Source organism: Ambystoma mexicanum, chromosome 1q (assembly GCF_040938575.1).
Source record: "Ambystoma mexicanum isolate Mex_15411 chromosome 1q, UKY_AmexF1_1, whole genome shotgun sequence".
In the NCBI taxonomy this organism is placed as follows: Eukaryota; Metazoa; Chordata; class Amphibia; order Caudata; family Ambystomatidae; genus Ambystoma; species Ambystoma mexicanum.
In genome coordinates this window covers 1,238,166,379-1,238,181,611 of record NC_090922.1, presented here as the reverse complement: position 1 = coordinate 1,238,181,611, position 15,233 = coordinate 1,238,166,379, and the positions used below count along the sequence as shown (strand labels likewise).

The window sequence follows — 15,233 nt, the reverse complement described above, 5'->3', positions numbered from 1 at the left end:
CGTATACATCTAAGCGATTAACATCATTTTGGATATGTTGCTTATCCTTGGTATACCAAATCATGACTTATAATCTGGTGCTTGAGGCCCTTAATGGTAGCGGCCACCAAGGGAAGGCATGCATCTTTGGACCACCTAGACGTGCCACTCTATCCCTTAATTCATAGATTGGTGAAATTGCATTTTAAGTGTGTGGCCCAGTGCTTTGGACAATCATTCTTTAAGAGCAGATTTGGCTCTCACAAAGGCTATTATTTTTAGTCAGGTGTGCATTTGAAATTTATTTTAGTTTGAATATTGCATACAGTAGGATTGATTCCACAATCGTCCTTTCCCTTTTGCTACCGGAGAACCATTGTGAGTGCTTAGGTGCCTAGAGTTTTAGGAAATGTGGCACTATATAAAACACTGAAGACACTTACTTCCATTTTACCCAATCCCTGAAATTATACATTTTCCATGGAGGTCAGCTGCACCTTCTTGGCCATTTTTATGTCGATTTGGCGATCGGGATACCATAGCAATGCAAAGCCCACTTTACAGTCAGGCTCATGAATTATGTAAATCAAAGAGTACGCTACCTCCTGGGCCAATTTCCACTTCTCCAGAATCTCTTTCCAAACTTCCAGCACTGCTCACAATATTCATTAAATGAATGGCTGTCCATGCAAATGGCATGCGATATTTCCCCAATCTTTGGCAAAACTGATCGGCTTGGCATCTTAATTTTTCCAGTTTTTCTTTATTCTGTCAAAATAAATTAAATAAGAAAACATAACATGCAATATTTCTGAAAATGTTCATTCACAGTCACTTAAATACGTGCCACATTGCACATTTTGCTAATTTTTTAATTGTGATATTAGGTCCATTCAACACATCCAATAGAATATGCAACATTCACACAATAACACAATTTATATGCTATGACATATAAAAGAAAAATCACACACAGGGATATTACAATTAAGTTGAGGACATGACTCAACGACTAGTGTCCAGCACCACCTCCAAATTAATGGTACAATCTACTAAGTCCGCGATCTAGACCACTTCTGCAATAGGAAAGGGTAAAGGGTAGATTTCTCCTGGGTTCTGGTGGGGAGCCGGGGCAGCGAGCACAGGAAAATCAGTAAGCCTGTGTGCACAGGTAACATGCAGCCGGACTCTGTGTGACTGTATTACCTGCCATTATTTCCCAGGCACTCTGAGCATTGTTTTGTTTTTCTCACGGTAAAGGAAAATTTGTAACAAGCTCTGCGAAAGAAATCAGCAGCTATCTCTCTTTCGAAGGCATGAAGGTCTCTTGTCTCCCTGGAAGCGAGTCCAGCGGTGATGGGCTATACTGGTACTTGCGTATGTTGTGCGAGAGATCCTTGCACAAGACTTTCTGCAGTAAATAAAAACACTCCCTTGCAGCAGCCTGTGTGCGAGGTGACTGCGAGTCTTGTGACCTTTGAGCCTTTGTAAGCAAGGCGCTTTGAGATTTTTGCATAGCCTGGTGGTAACCTGTTACTTTTGACTTTAAGGGGTGACCAGCACTTGGAAGGCGATTATTGGTTGGTATTTTGTAGCCCTACCAAGACTGCTACACCTACGTTTTCAACATTTGAATACTCAACCACAAGGTGCTAACTGTGAGTGAGGCGACTACAGGTCTTTGGGCCTTTGAGCTTGACCAAGAACTTTTACTGTATTTATTGTGTATTCAATGTCACCGGGTATTGTGAAAATGGTGGCTGTTTTGAGAAGCAAAGGGAATAACAGTCCCTGATCAAACAATAGATTCAAGTCCTGACTCGTGTACTACAGCCGTTTTTGATCGCTTTTTTTCCATTAACAGTTGGTGCTTTCAAAGATTTCAATGTTGCAATCGCAGGTGGAAGCGGCACGCTCGCCAAATACAGTAAGAACTCTGTTACGAGTAAAGCTACAGACCCCTCGACAAAGAAAAGGGAAGTTTGGAAGGTGGGTGTGGCTGAACCGAATAGTGGTATTTGCCAAGACACTCCAGCAAGGAGTAATACAGAAGGTGTACCTACCACTTCTATAGAGGAAAATCAGTATATGACCCATGCTAGTTGTAAGACTATTCATCTTCCACAGATCAACAGTGTAGTGGACCTGGTATCATATGTTTCAATAGTAGCACCCGTAAATTCACACAAACTGGGCAAGCGAGTTTGACCGTTGCTCGATTTTAAATCTAATCAGTGTACTACACCGTAGACACTTTCTGACTCCGAAGAGTTGATAGAGTTGAAAGAAATGATCCTTTCAAGTGTTAGCCCAGTTGTTAGATACAATGGACAGAGGATATGACACCCTGAACTTTGAAATGCGGGAGGTCCGTATGGTGTTGAAAGAGCTAAGTGCCAAAGTACATTTCATTGAGGGATGTATTTACTGCTACACCTATGAGTCAAAAAAATTAGGTGAGGAGGGAAGGGGTTTGCCCAACAGGAGTTGCAAGTGACGGGAGCCCAAAAATAAAGCGAGACGAGTGTACAGCCTGAAAGGTTCCACTGGAAGTCATTGACTGGCTTGTTGCCCCCTTGCCAGGTGGAAGTATGTTAGTTGACTCAGTGGCACAACCAGTTACAACAAAACCAACTGTGGCACAAGACACACCATGGAAAGAGACCCTCCCAACAGTATCTATCCTGGGTGTAGGGAATACTGAGGCACAGGGGGAATGTAGTCTATCAATTTTAAACAGCAGCATGATAGAACCCCGAATCACAGGACAGAAGTCCACAACCAAACAGGAAAAGTGTAAAACTCAAAGGAAACCAAAAAATTGTGAAGCACCACGTAAGCAACAGAATAACGGGTCACAGAAATGTTTGCGTCAATTAAGGTTAAAGGTGGACGTAACGATTGGGAAACAGGTGATCTAAATTAGATCAGAGAAGTCTCCTTTGAGGCTGAAAATAAAAGATCAAGGATTTTGCCAGGCCAAGGACACCGTTAAATCTGGTTGTATGATAAAAGACCAAGGAGTTATCACACAATATATGACAGGGGGTGATGGCTCTCTGGACTTGATTAAAATGTCTGTGTACCTGAGTTTTAATGAGTCCCAAGATTTGGACCCTAGTAGAGAACAAGTGTTCGAGGAAAGGAAGCAGGACAGTTGGGTCAAGGTGGGTATGGGGAAATGCCAGGCCTTAAATGATCTATGCCCCAAACCAAAACTAAACAGTGTCTTACACTCCACTGCCAATCCATACAAACAAGAAATAAGTTCCACTAGAGCCACAGAAAGTTAAGTTTAATAAACTTATACGCTAGGTGCAATACCAAACATATAAATGACCCACTGGATCAGGCAACTAAAGTAGAAAACAGAAGTCATCAGATAAGGAAGTGAAGAATGGGAAGAGGAATGGGGTAGTTTATTTTTTTTGAAGGATCAGCAAGAAACTCTTTAAATCGCCAATATATTCTGTCCCTGTTATTTGAAGTCGCAAGCCTGCGCTTGTTAAACTCTAATGACATCCAGCAGGTCGAGTTTGTTTATGAAGATTGTGTGGATGTGGTAAAAGTCTGTTTGCGCTCACAGCTAATAAAGAATGCAATCTTGACAGAATGTGAAGTGTTATCATCCCTGGGGTACGAGGTGTTTGAAAATGTAGCCTTGGTGTGCCCCACTCCTTCTAACTTGTGCCACAAGGTAAAGTTTGAAGAGAAGGTAGCTAAAATGCATCTGATGATTAGGTTGTCTAATGAGAGGGGTCAACTAACAAAACAACAAGAGAGGTCAGTTATTATTATTATTATGTATTTCTTCTAATGCGTCACATGCCAGTAGGCCTCAGGGTGAACATAAAGACAAACAATACATACAACAGACAAGCCAGGATAAGAAGAGAGGAAGGGAAGCAAAGAGCGTAAACAAGTTTAGCCTGGCTTAAGGTTAAACAAGTAGGTTTTAACCGCCCCTTTGAACACAGACAAGGGGTTGGATTTTCTCATTGTCAGTGCGAGGGCGTTCCATTCTCTGGGAGCATGCACAGAAAAACTCACACCTCTAAATTTAGCCAACCTAAAGCAGGGCTGTCTAATTTTGTGTTTGTCGCGGGAGTGAAGATGTCTAGAGGGATGATCAACAACCAAACGCTCCGAGAGGTAGGAAGGAGCAGTGGAAGTCCAGCACTTGTAAGACAAGGCTAACATGTTGTGAATAATCCTTTGCCTGACAGGCAACCCATGTAGTGTCCTGCGAGAGTCTGTGATATGATCTTGCTTATGAAGAACAAAAACTGGCCTAATAGCACTATTATCGGTGGTTTGGAGTGATTGAAGATTCCCCTGTGATGTCCCGATTAAGAGACTGTTACAGTAGTCAAGTCTCAGGCACACCAGAGCCAAAGCCAAGATGTATCTATTGGTGACCGAGATAAAAGGCCTGATTTGATAGAAGAGCCTGACTACATAGCCACAAGATGAACGAGTGTGCGACACATGAGACTACATACTCAATTCAGCGTCCCAAGGTTTTAACACAGTCCATAACCATAATTTGGTTATTCGCGAAGTGAAATCTTTTAAACGAGACATCCAGTTTCTTGAGTCCTTGTCCTGTGGCCACAATTAGAAGCTCTGTCTTACTGTCATTAAGCGCTAAAGAATTGGCGGCAATCCGGGACTGTTAATAGTTACAGAGTCCTGTTCATTGTAGCCTGATGGCTCAATGACCACCTGGGTGTCATCTGCATAGTTGGTGTACCGGACACCTAGACAGTCTAGTAAATCAAGCAATGGTTTTAGATACACTTTGACGAGGGAATGTCATATACAAGATCCCTGTGGGACACCAGCATTGATGATATCAGGGGAAGATTGAAACTCGCCAACTGCTACTCTGGAGTCCCGAGGGCAGAGAAAGGAGGCAATCCAGTCAGACGCCAGATTGGAACAACCCACTAGGCCCTTCAACCGGTTGACAAGAATGACATGGTCAACCAGGTCCAAGGCCCACGATTGACTGGCAAACGATTGTGGACACTTTACACAGAATGCCACAAGATCATGAGCAGTATGCATCAGACTTCTTAGAGTGCATACAGTCTTGGAACTCAAGGGGGTTCTCTAATATAATACAATTGAATCTTTTACCATTGTGTGCCTACAGGAAACCCTTATGATGGACGCACCCATAGTGGATGGGTACGAGGTGTACTTTGACAAAGCTAAGGAGGGCTTAAGGGGTCGCCCGTAAGGAGGTCTGCTTAGAGTCTTGAAATGCAATCAGAGCTTTGCTGGGAGACATATTATAACTGAAAGGAGTGACATGCTTGTGACTATGTTAACATGGAAAGACTCAATCAAAAACACCACAAAAATGTTTTTGTTTAATATGTATTGTTAGGCAAGATTGTATGCAGTACCCTGTGGGAGACTGCACCAGCCTTGTCCTCTTGGCATTAGTTAACCCAATCTTTGGTATAAGCTTGTACTACACAAGTTAGTAGAGTGACTGAGCAGCCACGCTTATCTCACGAGAGGTCAATGTGAGCTGTAGGGTTATTACACAGAGATTCACAGTGACAAGTATCCAAATAAACACTTACATTCAAGGTTTCTTGATTAAACAAGTATTTATTAATTTAACAGTCAGTTGAATAAGCCTTCTTTAGAAGGGAGCAAAATATGTAACACAATAATATACTTCAAAACTAAACACTCTCAGTTTCAATAAATCAGTAGATACCTATTTGGGATGGCACACAGACACTTCCTACACCCTGAGGTGACTTAGATAACTAGGATACTGTGGAGATTGATATATCACTGGCACATTTAGAGCAATACTGAGGTTAGTGTCAAAAGGAAAAGATGAGGTAATAAAACAATGGTTAACAAATATTCTTCAGCAGTTAAGTACTTTTTGAACCCTCCAATGCAAAGTAAAGTAACCCTTTCCCAGCTACACAAGTTATCTAATGTGTGACTTTTGTTGAGGGATAGTTAAAGCACATGTCAGAGGTAAGAAGAGTCTTTCAGGGAGCCAGGACAGCCAATGTCAACTGAGCAAAAGTCTATGTGAGCTGGAACACTTCTTGCAGGTAAGTAGAAAATGTCTTGCACAATGTTCTAGAAATCTTTGTAGAAAATGAAATCACTGTAGGGCCACAAGCTAGGAGGCTTCTTATGGGCAAAGCTGCAAGCAACCAAGACAAGTCTCAACTGAGATCTAGCAAGGCTACACAACAAGAGGTAAGCAACTCCTTAGTTTTATAGTACCTTTGGTTTGAAGAAATTGGTCCCGGCTGGCGTCTGTTCCAGTTGCAGGTCTGTAGATCCTGTTGTTCCTGGGCCACAGTCGTGGGGACAAGAGGGAGGACGTCTGGGGACTCCTGCACTACGAATTGAAGGTCGGCGGCAGCAATGGGCAAACTTCAGATCAGTGGCACTTCGCGGTTTCAGCTTCTCGCGGCTCTCACAAACAGCACCACCGGGGTTCTCGGATATCTTTGTAGACTTTCCTCGCATCTGGGGTCCAGCACTCTGTTGAGGAGGCTCAGGATTGGTCAGTCCTGCTTCACGGGAGTCTGGAGGATCTTCCTGGAGCTCGAGTCTGACTTAAAACGATGCAATTGATCCTGGTGTTCCTCTCCCTGGCAATCGGTTCCTTCAGCAGCAATGGAAGTACAGCCAGCTCCAAGAGGATGTCCAGACAAGTTCGCTTTGGGGTTGATTGGTCCCACCAACCCAAGGGGAGAAGCCGCCTGTTGCAGGGCTTCTCTAGTTGAGGCAAATTAGGAGCTTCAGCAATGCAGCAGGGCTTCATTGAGCAAAACAATGGTCCAGGAGTTGCAGCAAGTGTCTCTTCCAAGTTCTTCTTCGGATTCCTTCATCCAGCGGTCGACTCTGCCTTACAAGTAAAAGACATTGGGCCTCATTACGACCCTGGCGAAAATCGAAAAACGATGGCGGAAATGCAATACCGCCATCGAATAGCGCTCGGTGCGATCATGACCCGTCACCGCAAAGTACGATGCCATTAGCGACACCGTAGTGAACGCCAACGCTAACTGCACCAAGTACGCGCGCGCGCCATGCCAAACCGTAATTAGCACCATGTCGCAACGGTACGCGAATTCCGACCCTAGCGGACATGCACCTAACGCCATCAAGCACGGCGGAAAGTACCATTCCGCCATGGTGAGAAGTACGGCATCGCGAACCAACCGTAAACGGCCCTACTGAGTGCTTGTACACCGCTCCCTGGCCACATTATACAACCCCCCGTAGGTGCAATGAAGTCACACAATGCAACCAGTGAAATGTACTAGTCATCCATGCCTGCCAACGAACAAATGAATCTCAAGAGGGCCCAATGGGAGCTGCAGGGCACAGATGGCACGAATACAGAAGCCATACAAATGGACATGACCTCAGTCTCCCACCAAGAAACGCACGCAAACACAGGCACCTGTGACCAGCAATATTCCGATAATCACATCATTCCACCTATCCAACTGGCTGACCGGCATCTGTTACACAAAAGCTAATGCCCCGCCCCTGAGCATGACATCATCAAAACAGTCATAATGGCAGCCCTCATCCCTGACCTCACTGGGCTTCGTAGGCAAACGCGCCCAGCACAGTACCACGCAACTATACCCCGAAGCTGGAACCCAATGCAGATCTCCTCACAATACATCGCTCCCCAAATAGTAATATGCCACATCACTTGCAAAGAAGAACGCTACACGGTTCATATCAGATAAGAAATTTAATGCACAACAAATTCTCCAAGCCCATACAGCCATTAGGCCATGAACTCCAAAATATATTTCATTATTGTGGGCTGCATCCGCAATAAATGACCAGCTACTTCTTGTGTGACGCCCTGTTCCTTCATGGTACACAGGGGCTACATTCCCGTACGAAAAGGCAACATGGAAGCGCCTAGAACCGCAGGGCCGTCCCAATAGGGAGGCACTAGTCCAGCTGAAAGGCCGAAATGTTGCTCCTAGCCACTAGTACTGCGTAAGGGCATGTGGCCCATTGGCGATCGTCCCATAAGATCGTAATGCTGCTCCACTGATTAACACGAAGCAGCAGGTGTCGGGAGTAAAATCCATCTGCAGGAGTGGCATACAGATGGCAGTGGCAAAAGGGGAGGAGATACCTGTCAACCAAATGAAATGAAAAAGAATAGTATGGCCATCAGAACTACATTTGAATTACTCACTTCAATGATCACACCAAATCCACAGCCATATGCATGCTAGCCCACTCCAAAGGATCATCACCACCCAAAAACCACTTGCGAATCATAACTATCTATATCGAGGTGAAAACACTATCACAAACGAGTGTACCTGTGCATGCGTCTGTTAAAACAGAATCCATCTGATGGGATTGGTAACGTGCATAGACACAAGTGTCTGAAGGCGCGTCGAGACAGGGAGGGCTCAACAAGGCCAGATAGACGATGGTCCCACTATGGCAGCCCTGCATCACATAGCGCAGGGGAGGCGGATAGATTCCAAGAAGCCCTGTACATGGCAAACTCTGTATCAAATCATCTGTCCATGCATCCATACATCATTCCCTCATCCCGTAATGAAAACGCCTGTTTCCATACTCACATAACATGTGAAATTTCCATTGAGTCTGTGCGTTATGCAGCCTGCAAAATCCACTGTGCCCCAGCCCGTAATTCCAGTGTTGTGAAGTAACATGTATTTGGGAACGTCCGGCCTCATCGCCCACGTCGCTATTGCGCATCCCAAACTATTCATATCAATCATTGCATCCTCGCCATGGCCCCTGTCCCAAGGACATTGAACAATAGAACGTTATATTTGCAGTCAGACCTGTGGGCATCTCCTCGCCGCTAGCTGAAAACCGAAAGCGCCGCCCTTCGAATTCCTCATTTGCAACATCACGTCGAAAAGGCATCTGTGGCCGCTTGAAATCACAAATTAATCCATCTAGTGCGGCTGTGTGTGAAAATGGCAACTGCCTTCACTCACAAATGGGACGCCCCGCCCGTCGGTGAAGCTCGGTACAGTGTTGCATGAGGGTCCACCGTTACTCGAGTACTACGCTCCACTGACCCTTCACAAGTCTGTTCGCGACTGCAAAGATAGTATGTGAAACAATGGGACCATAGCCGAATGAACATATCAACCAATGTTACACTGCCATCGGGTACAAATACATGATTGCAATAGCAAGATGCCATTCGTCGAATTGCAGCGTTGTGTGCGGGACGTGCTCGCCCAAAGGGGAGTGCAGCTTGCACAGGTGGAATGAATCACCACAGGTGGAGGCCATACAGCCTGAAAACACATAAATTGCACACCCAGTCTCCTCCCACAACCACACCCACTCCGAAATGCTACCGGCAGGACTAGCTATGTTGGCCCTGGGGGACCTGATAGCACTGCAAGTACTCCAACTTCAAGAAGAAGACGAACACCAACTACAACCGGCCGCACGGCGGAGACGCAGGAGGAGGAGGAGGAGGGCAAGGCAGGGCCAGCAAGGGCCGCCAGCACAGCCACTACCACCACGCAGGCAGCCCGCAATCCCACGCCTCCGAGCACATCCGTTCAACCTCACTGATGAGCAGATCCACACCCTCTACCGTTTGGACCGGGACACCATAACCGCCATTGTGGACATGACACAGGCTGACCTTGTCAGCATGATAGATAGCCCAACCGCCATCCCACCCCTACTGAAGGTGGTGTCTGTACTCCACTTCCTGGCCACAGGCACCTACCAGCACACAGTCGGACAGTTGCATGGCATATCACAGCCACTGTTCTCACGGACACTATTGCAAGTGCTCGATGCCCTCCTGAAGCACGCAGACGACTACATCTCTCTACCACGCTCGGAGCAGGAAATTACCAACACTAAAGTGGGATTCCATGCACTTGCCGGCATACCGGGTTGCATTGGTGCCATCGACTGCACCCATGTGGAATTGGTCGTCCCACATGCCATGGAGGCCCAGTACCGCAACCGAAAACAATTTCATTCTCTGAATGTACAAATGGTGTGTGACTCCAACAGGATCATTACACATTGTTGTGCCCGATTTCCTGGATCAACCCATGATTCTATGGTCTTGAGGAACTCTACTATACCACGCTACATGGAGCGACACGCTGGGAACAGATCCTGGCTACTCGGTGAGTCTCATTTCATGCATGATGATGTGGGGTATGTGATGCGGCAATGACCTGGCAGGAAGGGGGGGGGGTGCGTACGTAGCAATGGCATTCCTCAAAATTCCTTACTTGTCCACATACAGGTGATGCCGGGTATCCACTGAAGAGATGGCTCCTCACACCAGTCCGGAACCCACGGGACCAGCATGAGGAGGACTACAACCATGCCCACTCACGTACCCGTGTAGTCATAGAACAGGCATTCGGCCTACTGAAGACTCGTTTCCGCTGCCTCAGCAGGTCTGGCGGGGCACTCCTGTACCGCCATGTGAAGGTTGCAAAGATGGTCATGGCATGTGTCATGCTCCACAACATGTGCGTACGTAGAAATGTGCCCATGCCCCCTGACGCAGAACTGCAAGCACCTGATGATGGTCATGATGAGGGTGGGGATGTGGCAGCACCTCAAGGAGTCTGCGAGGCACAGGAGGGCCGTGACATTTGTCAGCATCTCATAGATGCATGCTTCTAGCACTCACGCCTGGTGGCTGATACATGGACACGGGACTCGTGGCACTGTGTGTGTCTGGAACATGCACAATATGGACTGTACGCCTATAATGGCCTCGTACACAGAGATCAATGTCCACACATCTCATTGCATGATCGTGCATTGTTTATGGCATATGTGATATCATGTTAAACACCCTATCGACCTGCCACCCAAGTGAGCCCAACACACCCCCTCCACCCTCCTACCTCCCCCCCGAACACCAGTGTCCAAAGATGCTCATTGTCAGTGGGCTGTCGCTATTGCAAGCCCCCTCTGCGGGTATCAGGGGCACCCCTGCCTGTGGAGCGCAGGTTCCTCCCAGATCTACGTTGGGGGCTGCCCTGGACGGAACTTGCAACGGATGATGTCTCTGCCTGCTCACGTCCATGCATGTCCCTAAGGGTTTGTGAGAGCTCAGTGAGCACACGGCGCACTGCGGCAAGTTCGGCACATACGTCTTTGGACGTCGCATGCAGTTCCCCCCTCAGGCTCTCGGTGCTTCTCTCCATTTGTACTCTCAGGCTCTCGGTGCTTCTCTCCATTTGTACTCTCAGGCTCTCGGTGCTACTCTCCATTTGTGCCCTAAGTGTCTCAGTTGATGTTTCTATGTCTGCCTTAGTGCCCCCACATTAATCGGCATGGTCCTTGAGGAGCGTGGCCAGTTGCTGCTGTTGCACGATTACCTGGTCGAGGGACTGTTGCCTCTGCTGGGCCATGGCCATTTGCGGTGGTGTCACAGAGGGGCTGATCACCTCATGTTGCCTTGCCACAGGGCTTGTGGGGGATGGCCAGTCGTCGTCTTGTGGGTGCCCCTGCGTGGTATCCTCATGGTGTACGGGATGGAACAGACAGGGGGATTGAGACAGGTCATGGATGGATCTAACTTCGACATCCCCGTTTTCTGTGTCGAAGCATGCTGCCATTAATGCAGTATCACCTATGGTGCTGCTGCCACCAGAAGCAGTGCCTACTGTGGCATCCATTGGGGGGACCTGTGGTGGTGGTGTTGTGGGCATGCTGGCTGCTGGGGTGCCTGTTGGAGTTCCCTCCTGTGTGCTGTCACTTGATTTGTGCTGCTGCCGTGTCTTGATGCGTGCAGCTGAGGTGGAGGGTCTTTGGCCGTTGGTCTTGGCCCTCTTTGCAGGTGTGCTGGTAGGGGTGTCCTGGAGCTCGTCGTTTGGATCAGACCCTGTGGTGGAGTAAAGGAGGGCGAGCGTTATTAATGGGTCTGTGGGAATTGGAATGGCAATGTATCACATGCATTGGGGTGGTACCTGAGGGTGATTTGGGTCGGGGCCTTGGAGGTGGTTTCATTTGTGTGTGGAGTGTGGGTGCAGTTGTTTGGCAGCCTGCAGTTAGGGTGTGCCTGCTGCACGTGTAGAGGGTGTTTTTAGGATTTTTAATTATTTATGTATTTGATGTGAGTTTTAAAGTGTGCTATCAGGCCTATGTATGTGGACGTTCTCCTGGACATGTGTTCCTGTTGCACTATGTGGGCACGTGGTACTTCACATGATTGGACGTTGTGGTTTTGGCATTGTTTTATTTGGGACACCTACCTGAATCTTCGGATGTCTGCACTCCTTTCTCCATCCCTCCGACTCCCTCTATGCTCTCCATTCCAATGGTGGAGGCACAGATTTCTTCCCAGGGGGTCAACTTGATGGGTGATTCCGATCCTCCCCCGGTAGCTGTGGCAATGTTGCGGTTGGCAGAAAGTATGCTACGGACGCGTATCCGCAGGTCGTCCCATCGCTTTCTGCATTGCTGTGGGTTGCGGGGTGCGGTCCCCACCGCACTTACCCGCTGTGCCACCAGGGCCCATATGGCCTTCTTGTTCGCAAGTGCCGTCCTGGTCATTTGCGTGGAGAAGACGGCGGCAGCATTCTCCTGGAGGGTCAACCGTGAGCACGGTGAGTTCCTCACGGGAGAAGTGGACCTGCCGCTTGCGGTCGCACGCTTTCTTCGCTACTTTTCCCATTTTTCTTGGTTTCACTAGTGTGGATGACGGGTTGGGATGTGTCTCAGGGTAGTATTTTTAATGGTTGTGTGGAATTTGTGGTTTTATAGGCGTACGGCGGGATGTTTCCCGTTCCGGGACCATGCTTTTACTTCTGTTTCCGTATATTTACGGTCACCGTACTTTCCGGTTGGCGCTCACTGCGGTGTCCGCTGAGATGGGTGGCGGTATTGCACCTAGGGCGCCGTACGGCGGCGGTGTGGGCCGTTTTGGGGTCATTTCCGCCATCGCGGACTTTGCACTTCCGCCATGGCGTGGTGCTCGTGCCCGATGGGTCGGAATGAGCCGCACTTTGCTCCATCGTGCAATGGCGGAAACGCTATTTACGCTATGGCGGTCCGGTCGGTTGATTTCCGCCAGGGTCGTAATGAGGGCCATTGCCTTTTATGCAGGTTTCTCCCATTCATTCGCAGCCTTTGTGTGCATTCCTATAACCAAGGGGATTAAGCACAGGGAGTTTCGAGCACCTCTCTCACGTCCTGCCCTGCCAGTGAATCCCGCCAAAGACGAAACGAACAAAGGGACCAAACATGGCAAAAAAAAGAAGACCAGCCCATTTTGACAAAATGGGCACGCAGGGGCGCTTTACTGCAGCTGCACCCGCAGTAGAAACTGACAATGGTAGGAAAAAGTAAACCACTGCCACCAGCCATTAAAAGCTAACATAAAAATGTTACATGAGAAACTAGACAAAGGGGATATTAAGTAACCCCTCCAGCACCCTATTGTAAGATAGCTGTGCTGGGTCTAGAAAGTTACAAAATGTAAGTAGTCAATTTCACTTTACTGCTCTTGGAAAGAGTAGTTTAACCAAGAGAAAGTATTTAAACCTTTGGGAAATCTGGAAGACTTCCCTGTGTGACTGCACTGAAGGTGCTGTGTGACAATGTAAAATGATGATGCCCATGGAGTTTGTCAGACTCCAAAGTCAAAAGAAACACTGAGTCCAAATCACAGAAAAATACACGAGAGAGTGGGGAAAAGGTCTCACTCTCTCAAGGTTAGAAATTAAAAGTCCTAAAGTCCAGCAAAAGAGCTGGGGGTCTCTAAGGTAGAAGGGAATTGGCACATTTCTGAGAATTCTCCCTAACAGCGACTATTGGCCAAATTGGAAATAAAAACCCTTGAACCTCATCTGGGAGTTGGTGTTTTCTTTAGGCCATCTGTAACCATTTATGTATATGAATTGTTTGTGTGTCCATTTTTTAATAACACTTAAGTAAACGTTGATGAACTGAATAGTTACGTGACAATGTGGCCGAGAAGTGAGACATACATAATAATTCTGAGAGAAGAGACTGGGCCCTAGTTTATGAACACTCCTGTGCTAAGGTCTAGTTATTTTGTGGTGCCATAATTATCTATGCCAGGTCACAGGTTTTGATTGAGGTGAAGGAAGGTAAGTAAGTGGGCACCACTTGTTTAAATTCACTTTCAAACAGATCAAAAAAGGTTGAGGTTATAAATCATCTTTCAAAAAATTCACAGGAGCTGGCTACGATGAGTCTGGAGACACCCTGACTCGTGGAACACAAAAATATGCAGAAGACCAGGTAACAAACCTGGCCACACAGCCGCTCTCTCTATAAGCCCTACCAAGGGCAGTGCAATTTGCAAAATTAGAATCAACTAGTAAATGTTCACTGTATTTACAGAATGTAACTCATCCAAATAAATCTCTTAGTCGGATCCAAAAGTAATATGAGTTTATCAAAAAGAAAATTCCAAGTTGGTCACTAATAAAATCTTAGTGAGGCCGCGGCTAACTCATCCCATAATTGTTATAAACATAAAGTGCCAATGCATTTCGGAGCATACAGCTCCTTCATCAGGGCAGGTCTAATTTACACAAACTGTGTAACATTTATACAAAAGCATCAAATTTTGAAAAACATAAAACAAAATCGTGATTGTGTTACAAAATATAACCATGCGTGAAAACAATATAAAAATAACATACCAATTTTCAATGAGTTGCAAGGTGAATGGAAAAGGTGAATGAAGCCACACAGTAGGGAAAAGAAAAGATGCCAAAATAAATAATGTGTAAATGAAATAACACAGTTAATTTGAACATAATCAGAAAACCAAGGAAAGTTACCTCAAGGGATCGAGGTAGCCCGTGGAAAAAATGTGCGGGGAGTTGACAACAACTTCACGCAAGATCAAAGGTCTGGAAACCAGACCAAATCAATTCTTCAATCTGTAGGTGCAACGACATGTGTTTTAGTGGGTTGTCTCAGAATTTGTCATAGACACTAGTTGTAGAGGTCTGCAGGCTTACCTGTACTCGTAAAGCTACGAGTGTACTGAGGCTGGGATTGCAGTCAAGCAGGGGACGCCATTCCGCATAGCCAGGGAACAGTGTTCCCAAGGTTACTCATACTAATATAAACACGTGACCCAAATGTGTCCATTGATCGCCTTCCGGGGGCTACCGCATGCGACTGGTGTATTTATGATAAATGTACATGATATATCCACGATTACACCCATTAGTTGTTTATGTAATGGTTTA

General features: G+C 46.7%; 1 protein-coding gene across 14 annotated transcripts in view; it reads right to left on the bottom strand.

The window, feature by feature from the left end:
* DOCK7 (dedicator of cytokinesis 7) overlaps nt 1-15,233 on the bottom strand; it is a 1,498,361-nt gene that overhangs the window by 991,657 nt on the left and 491,471 nt on the right. For all 14 annotated transcript variants that reach the window (XM_069642017.1, XM_069642019.1, XM_069642018.1 and 11 more), the window contains exon 11: nt 582-747. In XM_069642017.1, coding sequence (XP_069498118.1) covers nt 582-747 — 166 coding nt within the window. The remainder of the gene's footprint in view (nt 1-581; nt 748-15,233) is intronic.